A 15013-nucleotide genomic window follows, 5' to 3' on the forward strand; every position below is an offset into this window, starting at 1 on the left:
GGTGGTTCCACAGGAAGCTAAGTATGGGATTGCCATATGGTCCTGCAACCCTGTTATTGAGTACATACTTGGAAGAACTGAGAGCAGGGACAAGAATGGACATTTGCACACTGGTGTGTTTGGCAGCAGTACTCACAATTTTCAATGGATGGAGGTAGCCTAAGGGGTCATCAACAGGTAAACAGAAAGGTGAACTGCAGTGTATCCATGCAAAGGAATATTCAATGGTGGCAAGAAGGAACAAAGTTATAAGGTATGCAACTGGGTGAATGGACCTTGAGGACAGTATGCTGAGTGAAATAAGTCAGAAGCGAAAAGACAAACATTGGGTAACACCTCACTAATATGGACTAACTATAATATGCAAACTCTGGGAACTGAATCTGAGAGCATAGGTTATCAGGAGAAGGCTTATTGTAAAGGTTCCTAGACTGTACGCTCTTACGGTGGTAAAATCTATTCAAGAGTTGTTAACTATTTTTTCTAAATTCTGAGATGCTGAAGTGTTTCTGTATAACTCAGTCAGTCCCTGGAACTTCGGGTATCTGTGTGGCACCTGAGACTCAGAGCCAGAGTTCAGGAGCTATGATTGTCAGCATTAGCCCATACAAAACTATTAAAGAAGCCAAAAAAGAGATCAGACTTCAATTAGAGTTATGAATGAAAAGGACTTGGTTAGGACTAAGGTAAATCAGACTAAAGGGTAAAGGATGATACTGTGTTTTGAAACTTCAAATTCTGTGTGAGATCAAAGGAAGAGATGTTTACTTGGTGCAAAATCTGTATTTTCTGTAGCACACTGTATAACTTTTATGGTCAGTTTATTCAAACACCATAATTACATGGAACCTCGAATAGGGAGTGAGATCTGACTGGTGTGCACAGGTTACTGTGAAGTCCTGATACATCCCAGAGTAATCTGGACAGAGAATAAAAAGTACTTGCAAAGCCTCCTTGAGGGACTGGGGGAAAATGTGGAAATCTTAAAATTTCTTCACCTGGGGAATTACTGATATTCTCACAATCATTCGGGACTACCAGTTTAGTAGGCTAAGCCCTCAATCTTGGAGCTTGCCCTTATGAAGCCTGTTACTGCAAAGGAGTGACAAAGCCTACTCATTATTGTTTCTAACGTTCACCCCCAGAGAACCTCTTTCGTTGCTCAGATATTGGCCTTTCTCTCTAAGATAACTTGGCAGGTGTCATTGCTGCCTTCCCCGCTACATAGAACATGACTCCCAGGGGTGAAAATCTCCCTGGCAATGTGGGACATGTCTCCCAGGGATGAGCCTGGATGCAGCATCTCATCATAGGATTGAGAAAGCCTTCTGAACAAAAAAGGGGAAGAGAAATGAAACAAAATAAAGTTTTAGTAGCTGAGAGATTTCAAATGGAGTCATGAGGTCATTTCGGAGGTTATTCTTATGCATTATACAGATTTCCCCTTTTAATTTTTAATGTATTAGAATAGCTGAAAGGAAATATCAAACTTTTCAACTATAACCCAGTATCCCTGATTCTTGAAGACAATCATATAACCATATAGCTTATATGGGGTGAACGTGTGATTGTGAAATCTTGTGGCTCACACTCCCTTTATCCTGTGTATGGACAGATGAGTAGAAAAATGGGGACAAAAAGTAAATGAATAAGAGGGGGAGGTGGGGTATGGAATGTTTTGAGTGTTCTTTTTTAATTTTTATTCTTTTTATTTTTTGAAGTAATGAAAATGTTTAAAAACTGATTGTGGTGATGAATGCACAACTATGTGATGGCACTGTGAACAACTGCAAACTCTGGATGACTACGGTATCTGCATATTTTTCAATAAAATTGCATTTAAAAATAGAACTAATAGTGGGAGAATGATGTCTCACAATACAGAGGATATACTTAAAGAGACTGCAATTATAAAAACCAAATGGAAATGCTACAGTTGAAAGCACAATAATTGAAATGGAAAATTCATTACAGGGGTTCAAATGTACAGTTGAAGTGGCAGAAGAATCAATCAGTAAACTTGAAGACAGAGGTATAGAGATTATGCAATATAAAGAAGGGAGGGAGAAAAAAGAAAAATGAACAGAGCCTCAGAGAAATGTGGGACACTATTAAGCGCTCCAACAAGATGTACATAATAAATATTTGTCTAAAGATTGAACAGACTTGAAAAAAGAATGCTGAACTTCTGGGAATGAGACATAGTAACTGTTTAAACAAAAACTTCTATGGAGAGGGGCAAGATGGTGGCATAGAAACAAGTAGAATTTAATTAGTCCCCTGGAACAACTAATAACCAGGAACAACTAGTAAATAATCTGGAATAAGTGCTGGAGGACAACCATGACTGTCCACACATCACACACCAACCTGGATGCGGAGGAATGGCTAAAAGCGCAGCATATAATCTTTAAGTAAAAACTGTGGAACCATGCCGTGAGTCCCCTCTTGCCACAGTAGGCTGACCTGCAAGCCCTTGCTGTAGGAGAAAACTGCATTCCCAGAGCCAGCAAATACAACTCAGCTCAGCTCCAACTGGGATTTTAATTAACAAATGTGGACTGCTGAATACAGGCTACAAACATAGACAAGACCCCTAACAAGCAGACAGAGGCTTTTAGAGACAATTGACCTTAAAGAGCCAGAAAGACCAGGGGCTCTCTCTGACCAATGAGTGAAACTGGGGGGCTGTGAACTGGCTCTGAAAAGGGGCTTTCTTTCCCTTTCTCTCTTTCTCAACATGAGTGGTTCAGTGGAGAGAGCCTCAGTTATTTTCAGTTCGCAGCGCTCTGACCCAGACAGGGTTGGAGATAAAAGCAGCACCAATTCAAATGTAGAAGATAACTCCCTAAGGAGTGTATCTTTCCTAAGCTGAAGGAGGTGGGGCCCAGCTTTAGGGGTGGCCTTCCCTTCAGAACTCAGACCCTAGACCCTGGGGGAAAACAGCCAAAACAGAAACTAAAGGGGCCATACCGCCTTACACCAGACAGGAACAACAGGCTGACAGGTGCCACCTGCTGGGCAGGTTAGGAAAGGCATAGCGGCTAAAGGCCTCAGAGGAAAGCCTGTCATTCTTCTACGATACACCCTGAATATAAACCCATTCTGAGACCTGAAACCATTCTGGTCTGGGAAAATCTGATTGGGGTAACCAAAGAAACCAGATGCCTAGACCAAAGAAAACAAAAAATTATAATAGGAGAAAAAAGATATGGCCCAGTCAAAGGAAAGAACTTACACCTCAATTAAGATACAGCTGATACATTGTTTCACTTTAATAAAACAATCAATTAAGGATTTTCAAAGAAATATGCTAAATCAAATCGAAAATCAAATCAACAAGTTCAGGGAAGACATAACAAAAGAGATGAAGGCTACAAAGAAAACAGTGGGCAAACATGAGGTAGAAATTGAAAGTTTGAAAAAACTGGCAGAATCTACAGAAATGAAAGGGACAACATAAGACATGACAAACATAATGGAGAAATACAACAGCAGATCTCAAGAGGCAGAAGAAAACACACAGGAACTGGACAACAAGATACCTGAAATCCTACACACAAAAGAACAGATAGGGAAAAAAAATGGAAAAACATGAGCAATGTCTCTGGGAACTGAGTGACAAAATGAAGTGCAGAAATGTACGAGTCATGGGTGTCCCAGAAGGAGAAGAGAAAGGAAGAGGGGCAGAAGCAATAATAGAAGAAATAATCAATGAAAATCTCCCATCTCTTATGAAAGACATAAAATTATAGATCCAAGAAGCGTAGTGTACCCCAAACAGAATAGATGTGATTGACCTACGCCAAGACACTTAACAGATGAAATGTCAAAGACAAAGAAAGAATCCTGAAAGCAGCAACAGAAAAGCAAGCCATCACATACAAAGGAGCTTGAAAAGACTATGTGCAGATTTTTCAGTAGAAATCATGGAGGCAAGAAGCAAGTGGTGTGATATATTTAAGACACTGAAAGAGAAAAACCACCAACCAAGAATCCTATATGTGGCAAAACTGGCCTTCAAATATGAGGGAGAGCTTAAAATATTTTCAGACAAACATACACAGAGTTTTTGAAAAGATACGTGCTCTACAGGAAATACTAAAGGGAGCACTACAGACAGAAAGAAAAAAACAGCAGTGAGAGTCTTGGAACACAATTTTGGGTGATGGTAGCACAGCAATGTAAGTACACTGAACAAAGATGACTGTGAGTATGGTTGAAAGAGGAAGGTTAGGAGCATGTGGGAACAGAAGGAAACAGGAAAGATAAAGACTGGGAATGCGTAACTCAGTGAAACACAGACTGCTCAAAAATTGTGATAAAATGTACAATTACGTTTTTCATGAGGGAGAACAAATGAATGTTAACCTTGCAAGGTGTTAAAAACAGGGTAGCATTGGGGGAAAATTACAATCAATGCAAACTAGAGTCTATAGCTAACAGAAACATTGTACTATGCTTTCTTTAACGTAACAAAGGCAATATACCAAAGCTAAATGTCTGTAAGAGTGGGACATAAGGGACGGATATGGGACTCCTGGCATTGGTGACACTGTCTGACTCTTTTATTGTACTTTAGTTTAATTCTATCTTTCCTTTTGTTGTTTTTCACCTGTCTTTTTCCTTTTCTTTTCTTTCTTTTTCTTTTGTCTCTCTACCTTCTTTGACTCTTCCTCTTTCTTTGTGGAAGAAATGGAGATGTCCTTATATAGACAATGGTGATGGTGTTGAACGCATAAGTATGTGATTATACAGGGAACCATCAACTGTTTCCTCAGGATAGAATGTATGGTGGGTGCGCAAAACCGTCTTAAAAAAATGGGTTCATGAAGAAACCTTGAGGGCACTATATTGAGTAAGTCAGACACATAAGGACAAATATTGTATGGTCTCACTGATATGAACTAATTACAGCATGTCAACTCATAGACATGAAATATAAATTACCTGGATATAGAAGGAGGCTAAAGAATGGGGGGGGGGGTGTTGCTTATTATAAGCAGAATGTTCAACTAAGTTGAACTTAAGTGTTTGGAAATAGACAGAGGTGATGGTAACACATTACTGTGAAAATAACTAACAGTGCTGAATGGTATGTGAATGTGGTGGTAAGGGGAAGCTTAGAGCCACGTGCATCACCAGAAGGAAAGTTGGAGGTTAAAAGATGGGAATGCATAAACAGTGAATCTTCTGGTGGACAATGTCTGTGATTAACTGTAAAATATTAGAAATCTCTTTCATGAACTAGAACAAATGTATGACACTATAACTAGAATTTAATAATAGAGGGATATATAGGGAAAAAATATACTTATCGCAAACTATATACTACAGTTAGTAGTATTTTATCATTCTTTCATCAACAGTAACAAATGTACTATACCAATACTATGAATCAATAATGGAGGGGTTTGTTCAGAGGTATGGGAGGATTCGCGTTTTCTTTTCTGTCTTTGTATCTTTTCTGGAGTAACAAAAATGTTCTAAAAATTAAAAAAAAAAATAATTGTGGTGATGGATGCACAGCTGTATGATGGTACCATGGGCAACTGTGTACTTTATATTCTTGGATGACTGTATGGTATGTGAAAAATCTCAATAAAAAAAAAAAAACCCTCTATGGATGGCTTAAATATCAGTTTAGATATAGTAAAAAGGAAAACCTGTGAAATAAATGATAAATATGTAGACTTTATCCAGAATACAGCAACGTAAGTAAACCAGATGGAAAATACAAATGTGATATTAAGAGACATGGAAGATATAAAATGTAGTTCTAGCATACATTTTTCTGTAGGCTCAGAAGAACACATAATGAAGGATAGGCAATATTTAAAAAGACAATAGGTGCAAATTTTACAGAAACTATGAAACATGAATCCACAGACTTAGGAACAAAGCATTCCAAGCAGCATAAATAAAAAGATACCGACTTAGACAAGTAGTAGTTTGAGTACAGAACATCAAATACAACGACAAGATCTTGAAGGCAGCCAGAAAGAATAGACAGATGACCTTCAAGGAAATGACAGAATCTCAGCAGGATTTTCAACAAAAATGTAAGCCAGAAGACAGTGAGGTAAAAATTACAACATGTTGAGGGAAAAAATCTGCCATCCTAGAATTGATTATCAAGAAAAATTTTCATAAAAGAGGATAAAAACTTTTACAGATAAACACAAACTGATGGTATTTTACCTCAAAAATTCACTCTAAAAGAAACTGTATAAAAACTCCTCATAAGTAAAATATGTAAAGGACTTAGTACTCCCTGTCTAAAAATATTTATCAACATTAGGCAATCTTTAGAAAGCTCTCATCAAGAGATCTAACAGCTAACAATTGAGCAGAATGAAAATCTTACTCCCATGTTACTGCCTTCTCCAAAAACTTGAAGGGAATTCCGGCTTAGCCTACTTTATGAAGGCAAGTCCAACAGTAAACTGGAGAGAATAACTCATTTTCTTCTCTTTGAAGCATCTATGCCTTATCTAGTATTCTGTTACTATGTTTATCCCAATTGACTTAATGTCTATCTCGCTTATCAAGATATACATTCCTAGATGGCAATGTACAGTTTTCAATAATTAAATAACCAGAGTCTGGCATATCATAAGTACTCAATAGAAGTTCATGGAACTGAAACAGAATTGGGGTGGAGGTTAGTTAAAACATACCATGGTGATTTCAGGTATCTAACTTTGAGGAATAAAGAAAATCTAAAAAGGTACATTTTTGAAATTCATCTACCCACCTGATCCAAATCAACAGAGAGCCATTTATCATTTCCCTCTTCAGCTACAGATATATGATATTTGCTTTTGTTTTTAATCATATAGAAAGGAGTAAATGTCACAATTCTGGTAATATTAAAACTGCTGAGGTCTATGGTGACACCAACCTTGGGGGAAAAAAAAAACAGTTCAAAGAGTTATAATACCATAACAGAAGGCACAGTTGAAATAAAAGTTTTTTATTGAGCACAGAATTAACTCACTTGATATTCCATTTTCAAGACTTTACATTTAACAGCTCCATGACTACCAACAGTATCAATTGAAAACTGATCCGACAATTCACTATCAGTTACCATAAGCTGAACCTAGAAAAAAAAATTTCAAGTATATTGGAATTTATGTAACCATAAACATTCCTTCTGAAAGTAACAGACTTTCTACTTCTTAGCATAAACTAAATATTATGTTGTTAATACACTAAACCTTTCCCAATATTATCTTTTTAACCTCAAAAATTAAACAAATATTTCTACTTGTTTCATAATACATTATTCTTCAGAACGCTAAAAAGTAAAAAGCAGTGATAAATAGCTAAAGAACAATGAACAATTTAAAAATTTACATACCTTATTGTTATTAAAAAAGTGCTTTGGCTGAAAAGAAAAGAGAACTGGCTTTTTATAATTAGGTGGATGCTTTCGATGAATTCCATCTGCCTTATACTGTAACATTCGACCAGTCTTGTTGACCATCCAGTAAGGACAATGAAATGCTGCAACTACCTGACCAACATTATAAGTCAAATGGACAGCAATATCTAAATCAGTCTTTTCTATTTCTGTAACACAGGTAAAGTTGATGAAACCAATGTCTTGCTGATTAGGCATTATATGATATTCACTTTTCCAATCATGATTAAGATAGTCAAGCAACTTTAAATGTAGTCTAGCTTTGTCCATCTCCGCAGTAAAAATCTGGGCTGAACAACCTTCATTTAGAGTAAAAACTCTATGTTCAATCCCCTGTAATAAAAAAAAAAAAGCACACACAAATTGAAAAATGTTTCAGAATAATATGCCAAAAATCTTTTTAATTATTCCAAATGCTATTCAAAATTCTTTTGAAATACATCTATAAGAACAAGTAGTAGACTCAGAGTCTGCCAACTACAAACTGGTATAAAATATTTGAGATCTGAGCTTCTGTAATATATAAAATAGTCAAAATTACCTATTTCAGAGGACTATTGTGAAAGTTAAATTAAATAATATAATGTGAAACTCCACTAAAAATTATAAATACTGCAAAACACTATAAGTAGTAAAACTTCAAAAAAAAAAATCAATCGCATGCACCAGCGATTTTAATTTTAAAAACTACAAAATAATGAAAAATGTGTAAGAAAATTGATGGTTATCCAAAACAAGCAATACTTACTAACTCTCATCCTTGGTTTTTAACAATCTCTCACCACCATTTCTAATGGCTATTTATGTTATATCTTAAGTATCTCTCAAAACTGTCTACTTTTCTCCATCCACCCCTTCCATCACCATAATTCATGTTAGTTAAGTCACTGTGATCTCTCACTCAATGTGCCTTCTAACTGCTCTCTCATCTTGTCCTCTCTAGTCCCTTCTCTACACCACAGCTAAATTTTCTAAAACCTTATCATACTACAACCCCATCCTTTGGAAATTGTCAGATGGAATGTGATATCTATAAGAATTAAACAAAAGTTCTGTGAGAATGGAATTTAAATAGGTAGTGTATCTTGGGTATCTCACCAGTTTTTCCGACATCTCTATCCTCCTTTTCTGATCTCCTGACCTTTTAATGAATATTATCTATATATCTACTATGTGTTTGAACTTTGGGTAATTTGAAGAAAATGATGGTTCTTACCTGGTAATCACAATAAATGACCTTTATTTATTTGAAGCAATCATTAGACTAGAATATAACTCTACTATGAGCCAGCCATTGTGTTCCGTGAATGCAGGGACCATGTTTAGTTTACCTTTAAATCTTCAATTCCTACGCAGCACTTAGCACATAGCAGATGCTCACTAAATGCTTGTTAAAACAAATAAATGTACAATCCTCAAATAACATGCTTAGATCTCAAAGGAAAAAGAGGTAGGGAAAAGTGCAAAGCATAAGTTAAGGTACAGAACTGGACACAAGCTTGTAGGAATGAAATTATTAATGAATCTTCATATATTGACTATCAATCACATAGACAAAATCTGCCACTCTAGTGGCTCAAAGAATAATATATGGATAGAAAAGACATCAAGAGCAAAATGTAAATAAAAAAAGCAGAACAAGTAGTTTTAAGGAAACTACATTTGCAATTACATGTGTAGAAATGAGCATACCAAGCACCCAGTTCTTATTTTTTAATACCATTCTCCAACCAAAGGAACCAGGGCTCTGTGGCAAAACTGATTCTAAGGATGAAACCTGGGAAAATACAAGCTAACCCTGAAACATCTTGAGGAGTCAGAAAGTCAGGAAGTACTTATAAAAAATATGCATGCGTATCAAAAGGGCACATAAGTCAACCTAAAAAATCTCCCAAAGGCCAAAGTTGGAATACCTTGAGTAACAAAATAAAAACTATAGTACTGGATCATAAACAAAGAATAAAATAAATATCCATGAGTCCACACTGAAATAAATAAGTACTTGAATATTTAAATAGGGGAGAAGCAGTAACTCTTCCTTACAGAAACATTCCAACTAACATATGTAGAAGGAATGAGGGAAATAGAAAATCACCATTTAAACACAACAGTAATAATTTCCACAGGCATTATCTACCTAAAATAAGTTGGCAAAAGTTGAAACATAAACATGATATATGCATAGTTTCAAATATCTATTACAAAATAGTAATAGCAAAGGGAAAAATAGTAACTTACAAATGGAGAATCCTGACATCTACCAGTTTAGCCAAAATACCACCAGTAAATATATATCAACATCATGTACCCCCTGATAGATGCAGTGAGAGGTGCACATCATCTCCTCAATATCCTTTCCAATAATGCCAAATTTCAATCTAATCATGAGGGAAAAAAATCAAGCAATCCAAAATTGAGAGAAGTTCTTCAAAATAACTCATGAGTACTCTTCAAAAATGTTAAGGTCAAGAAAGAAAAGGATGAACTAAGGAACTATCAAAGTTTGAGGAGACTATGGGGACAGGACAACTAAATGCAATGTGGGATCCTAGACTGGATCCTGGAACAGAAAAGGGAAATTAATGGAAAATAAAATCTGAGTGTTATGTTTCAGTTAGCAGTCTTGTTAATTTCTTAAGTTTTGATATATGCTCTACTGTCGCATAAGTTAACATAGGAGAAAGCTAAGTGAAGGGTATATGGGAATTGTGCTATTTTTGCAATTCTTTGTTTTAACACATTAAGTATGGTTCCTTTTTGTTAGAGCAGACTCACAGGTATGGCATTGTTGGCTGAAGTGGTATGTGTGTATGTGTGCTTTACAGATTTTTTTGGAGAAATATATATGATTATAGGCAATTTTTATTATCTCTATTTTCTAAATTCTCTAGGACGACTATGCATTACCTTTGTAAATTATTTTGTGAGTGGCATATCACATTTCTACAAATAACATGTATTCAGCTCAGCTTAGTGGCCAGACTTCTAAGGTAAATCAGTGGAAAAATTTTTTTTTTTTAATTCTTCTTTTTACAACATGATGGAAACATTCCTTTTCCATTTAAAGAATATCTATACTACCTATTCTTTACTAGTACTACAATTGTTAGTAGAATTTAAAAATAGTTTTATTATTTATAATCTTAAATAACTGAAGCTAGAAAAGCAAAGAAAGGCATTTTAAAAATCTGGAGAATCAGAAACACTGGGGACTGATAGCTTGATGTACTGAGCCCTCTGTCTTGGGGCTGGCCCCTGTGAAGCTTGTTGCTGCAAGGAGAGGCTAAAACTATAATTGTGCCTAAGAGTCTCCCCGACTGCCTCTTTGTTGCTCAGATGTGGCCCTCTCTAACTAAGCCACCTTGGCGGGGGATCTCGCTGCCCTCCCCTCTACGTGGGATCCTACTCCCAGCGGTGTAAATCTCTCTGGCAACACAGGATATGAATCCTGGGGATGAATCTGGACCCAGCATCGTGGGATTGAGAACATCTTCCTGACCAAGAGCGGATGCGAAATTAAATAAAATAAAGCTCCAGTGGCTGAGAGATCTCAAATGGAGTCAAGAAGTCACTCTGGTGGACATTCTTATGTACTATATAGATAACACTTTTTAGGTTTTAATGTATTGGAATAGCTAGAAGTAAATACCTGAAATTACCAAACTCCAACCCAGTAGCCTTGACTCTTGAAGATGACTGTGTAACAATGTAGATTACAAGGGGTGAGAGTGTGATTGTGAAAACCTTGTGGATCGCACTCCCTTTATCCACTGTATGGATGGATGAGTGGATAAATGGGGACAAAAACTAAATGAAAAATAGGGTGGGATGGGGGGGTGATTTGGGTGTTCTTTTTTTATTTTTATTTTTTATTCTGATTCTGATTCTTTCTGGTGTAAGGAAAATGTTCAAAAATAGATTGGGGTGATGAATGCACAACTATAAGATGGTACTGTGAACAGCTGATTGTACACCATGGATGATTGTATGGTGTGTGAATATATCTCAATAAAACTGAATTAAAAAGAAAAAAAATGTTAAAAGAAAAAAAAATCTGGAGAATACCTCTATGTAATAAGCAATTTTGTAAGGAAGAAGATTTCGGAGCAGGATAGGTGGCCACAAATGGATTATATATGGTAAGTCCCAACCATCTTCTGAATATACTGACAGAGATGTCAAATTATCTTTTTCTGGGACAATATTAATGATAAATGGTTTCTTAGAAGGGTTTATAGGTCTACATTTCTTCCTTATAAGAGCTCCATCATTTTTTATAATTTCTTCAAAGTCAATTCCTTTACACACTTGATAGTCCTCATCTCCTGGCTTCATAAAAATGAGTGATCTGCAAAAAAGAGATAGAGATAGATTAGATAGATTGGTTGATATTTTCATGCAAACTTACAGTCTTAAAAGTATGTTTACAAGGTTAATAACTGGTTTCTTAGAAAAACACAGAATCATATCAGTTAGATACACAAAACAAATCATATGCAACAGTGTTTTGTACACTTAATTGAAAGAAACTGGTTTTCCCAGGTATGTGGTCTTCACAGGGCTCATAAATGAAAAAAATATTTCTATTGAAAAATTTAATCACCGGCTTTTCAAAATTAATGCAGTGAAAGCTTTCAACAGGTAATAAATTTTATTGAAATATTGGACATTGCAGAGAAGTAGCTGCAATAAAATGGTGACAATCACTGGGTATCACATATGCTTAATCTGTATATTTAAATATCACTTACTTTGTTTATATTTCAATTACATTTTTAGATGTAATAATTTTTTTTAACCTCAACTGGATCCAAGAATAAACAGTTAGGAAAAATTTTTGAATTTATAAATTACCTATGATTGTAATACTGTCCCTTACAGATGAATAACTGTCAAAACTATCTTCAGCCTTGAATATTTTCCTAAGCTCTATTCATCAGATTTTAAACGTCTACTACATATTTTTATAATTATGTCTGACGGCACCCTAAATTTCCTTGATTAAACACTAACTACAAACCTGTGTTCTCTGCATATCCTTCTGCAGGGAATTCCAGCTGTGGATACTAGACATTGAAATAATTTTACTTTTTCTCTCACTTAACCCACACATACAATTATTTGTCAAATCAGTTATCAGATTTAGTCTGCTTTTATATTCTCCATAATTTTTATTTACTTTCCATTCTTCTAATACTTAAAGAAAAACATAACTTTCTACAAATTCATCTAATGGGGTTAGCAGGTCTATCTATGTGAAAACATGTGCCTAAAAAGCTAGATTTGCCTTCCAATCTAAGAACTAAGAACTCTACCTGAGACGGTACTTAGACAAACTATAATGCTTAGTGCTAGGGAAGATTTTATTCTCTGTTAAGAGTTTAATTTCTGTAGAAGAGATTGCTTCCAATTCTAGATTAAATATGTTAAACAATAATGCTCATTTTTATTATATTAAATCTATATTTATAGGCTAGGCCATTATTAGTATTTTGTTAAAATTTTCATATTTTCTTAATAAACAGAAGTGTTTATATCAAGTTTAATCTAACTTTAATATATTTAAGATCAATGCATTATGTACCTGTTTACATTAAACTCTAACCCTAAACAATTAACAGAAAAATACATAAAGATAAAACATTTTACATTTTCTGAAAAACTTTTTTAAAGATTCTATTATAAAGCCATTAAAAAGTAAAAATCACTTTTTAATAGTATATATAAATTCCAAAATCACAAATCATGCTTACTAGACATTTTTAAAAATCATGAACACATATGTAATGATGACTGTATTGTAAGCATGTAATAATCATATTTACTAGTAAAATCAAAATTAATTTACATGGTATTATTAAATATATTAAATTAAATGATGTTTCTGACACACCAAAAATACTAAGTGTCCTGAAACCTAAATAAGTTAAATACCAGATGAGAAATTAACAAGGCAGATCTAACCAAAGTTTCAAAATTTAAAGACAGATATTCATACAGAGTCAGAAACTAAAAATCTATAAAAGATCTTAGCACAAACAAAAAGATAAAAGAAAAAAATCACCGGTAAGATGCTAATGGTATGTTGAATTCATTTTCAGGTGAAGCAGTTCCCAATAAAATATCTCCTTCATAAACAGAAATTGGGATTGAGAAGTGATTTTTAATCTGGGAAATAAAGATAAATGATATTCAGTATCATTAACCTAAGAATCTAAAAGACTTTTTAAAGTATGTCCATCTAAATATCCCAATAAAGGAACTATCAGTCAATATTCATCTTGCTCATATAAATTAGAAAGAAAAAAAGACTATAAGGAAAGCTCCCATAGTTTTATAGAAAAGGAATCTCTAAAACAAAACTTTAAAACTTCTAGAAGAATATAAGATAGTATTTTCTTTAACTTGATATAGGAAATAATTTGTTAAAGGCAACATGCTTTGTTTAGACACAAATAGCAAAATAAATAAAATCCTAAGAAAAATATTAAAATTAAAAATGGCTATATGACAAAATGAAAAGCCACTGATGGGGAAATGTCTGCAAGATATTTAACAAAAAATTCATAGCCAGTAGACACAAAGAATACCTAACAACTATGAAGAAAGTTGCAATCAAGAGAAAATGAAAACAGAATATAAACAAGTGATTCACAGAATAGGAAAACTAAATGAACAACAAACAAACGTAAAGATGCTCAATCTTCCTAGTATTCATAGGATGTCTTTTTGTACCAAAAGATGGACAAAAAATCAGAAGCCTTGTAATACCGACAATTGAAATGGATGTGAATAAACAGGAACTTTCATATACCGTTGGTGGTGTGTAAACTGACAAAATCACTTTGGAGAATAATTTGGCAAAATCCTAGTAAAAGTGAAAATGCACCTTCTTTAAGACATGACAATTCTGCTCCTAGTTACATACCTAGAGAAACACTGACACATGTACACCAAGACATTCATGTTCACTATAGCACTCATTTTAATATAAAAAAATGAATAAAAACCTCATTAATAGAACAATTAAGAAAAAAATTGATGTCTCTCTTTAACAGAATATGGTTCAGTAACTAAAATGATGATTTCTATTTATAAATGTCATTACATCCCAAACAATGTGGTATGAAGACAGAAAATAGAATAATGTGAGCAGTGTATCATTTATGCAAGCTACTAAAAATGCAACGTAGTATATATTTTATGTGCACTAGTTACTGTAATTATAAAAACACATAGAAAGATATACATCAAATCACCAAACTGATGATACCTCCTCTAGGAAGAAAGGAGAGAAAGAGGACTAAGAAGAAAACAATTAGTTGACTTCAACTCTACACCTTATTTTTTAAAATGTGAAGCAAAAATTTTAAATGACATTTGTGATGTTCTAAGGTGTGGATAGAGAGGTTTGTATTATAATAAATGTTATCAAAATACAAAAATTCAGTAATATCATTAAAGACAGGAATTCATACCAAATCAATGATCAATATTCAGTGCTCAAGAAACGGCATAAGTTTTATAATTACAAATTTTATTAATTATAAATGTTTCCAAATAAATTCTACACTCCACTTATCA

The 15013-nt window shown here is 34.3% G+C and overlaps 1 protein-coding gene across 4 annotated transcripts in view; it reads right to left on the minus strand.

The window, feature by feature from the left end:
- VPS13A (vacuolar protein sorting 13 homolog A) overlaps positions 1 to 15013 on the minus strand; it is a 275242-nt gene that overhangs the window by 108201 nt on the left and 152028 nt on the right. For all 4 annotated transcript variants that reach the window (XM_037798536.1, XM_037798538.1, XM_037798537.1 and 1 more), the window contains exons 40-44: positions 13494 to 13597; positions 11495 to 11777; positions 7367 to 7762; positions 7001 to 7105; positions 6758 to 6904 (exon numbers count right to left, since the gene is read on the minus strand). In XM_037798536.1, coding sequence (XP_037654464.1) covers positions 6758 to 6904; positions 7001 to 7105; positions 7367 to 7762; positions 11495 to 11777; positions 13494 to 13597 — 1035 coding nt within the window. The remainder of the gene's footprint in view (positions 1 to 6757; positions 6905 to 7000; positions 7106 to 7366; positions 7763 to 11494; positions 11778 to 13493; positions 13598 to 15013) is intronic.

The sequence above is a fragment of the Choloepus didactylus genome, chromosome 10 (genome assembly GCF_015220235.1).
Source record: "Choloepus didactylus isolate mChoDid1 chromosome 10, mChoDid1.pri, whole genome shotgun sequence".
Taxonomy (NCBI): Eukaryota; Metazoa; Chordata; class Mammalia; order Pilosa; family Megalonychidae; genus Choloepus; species Choloepus didactylus.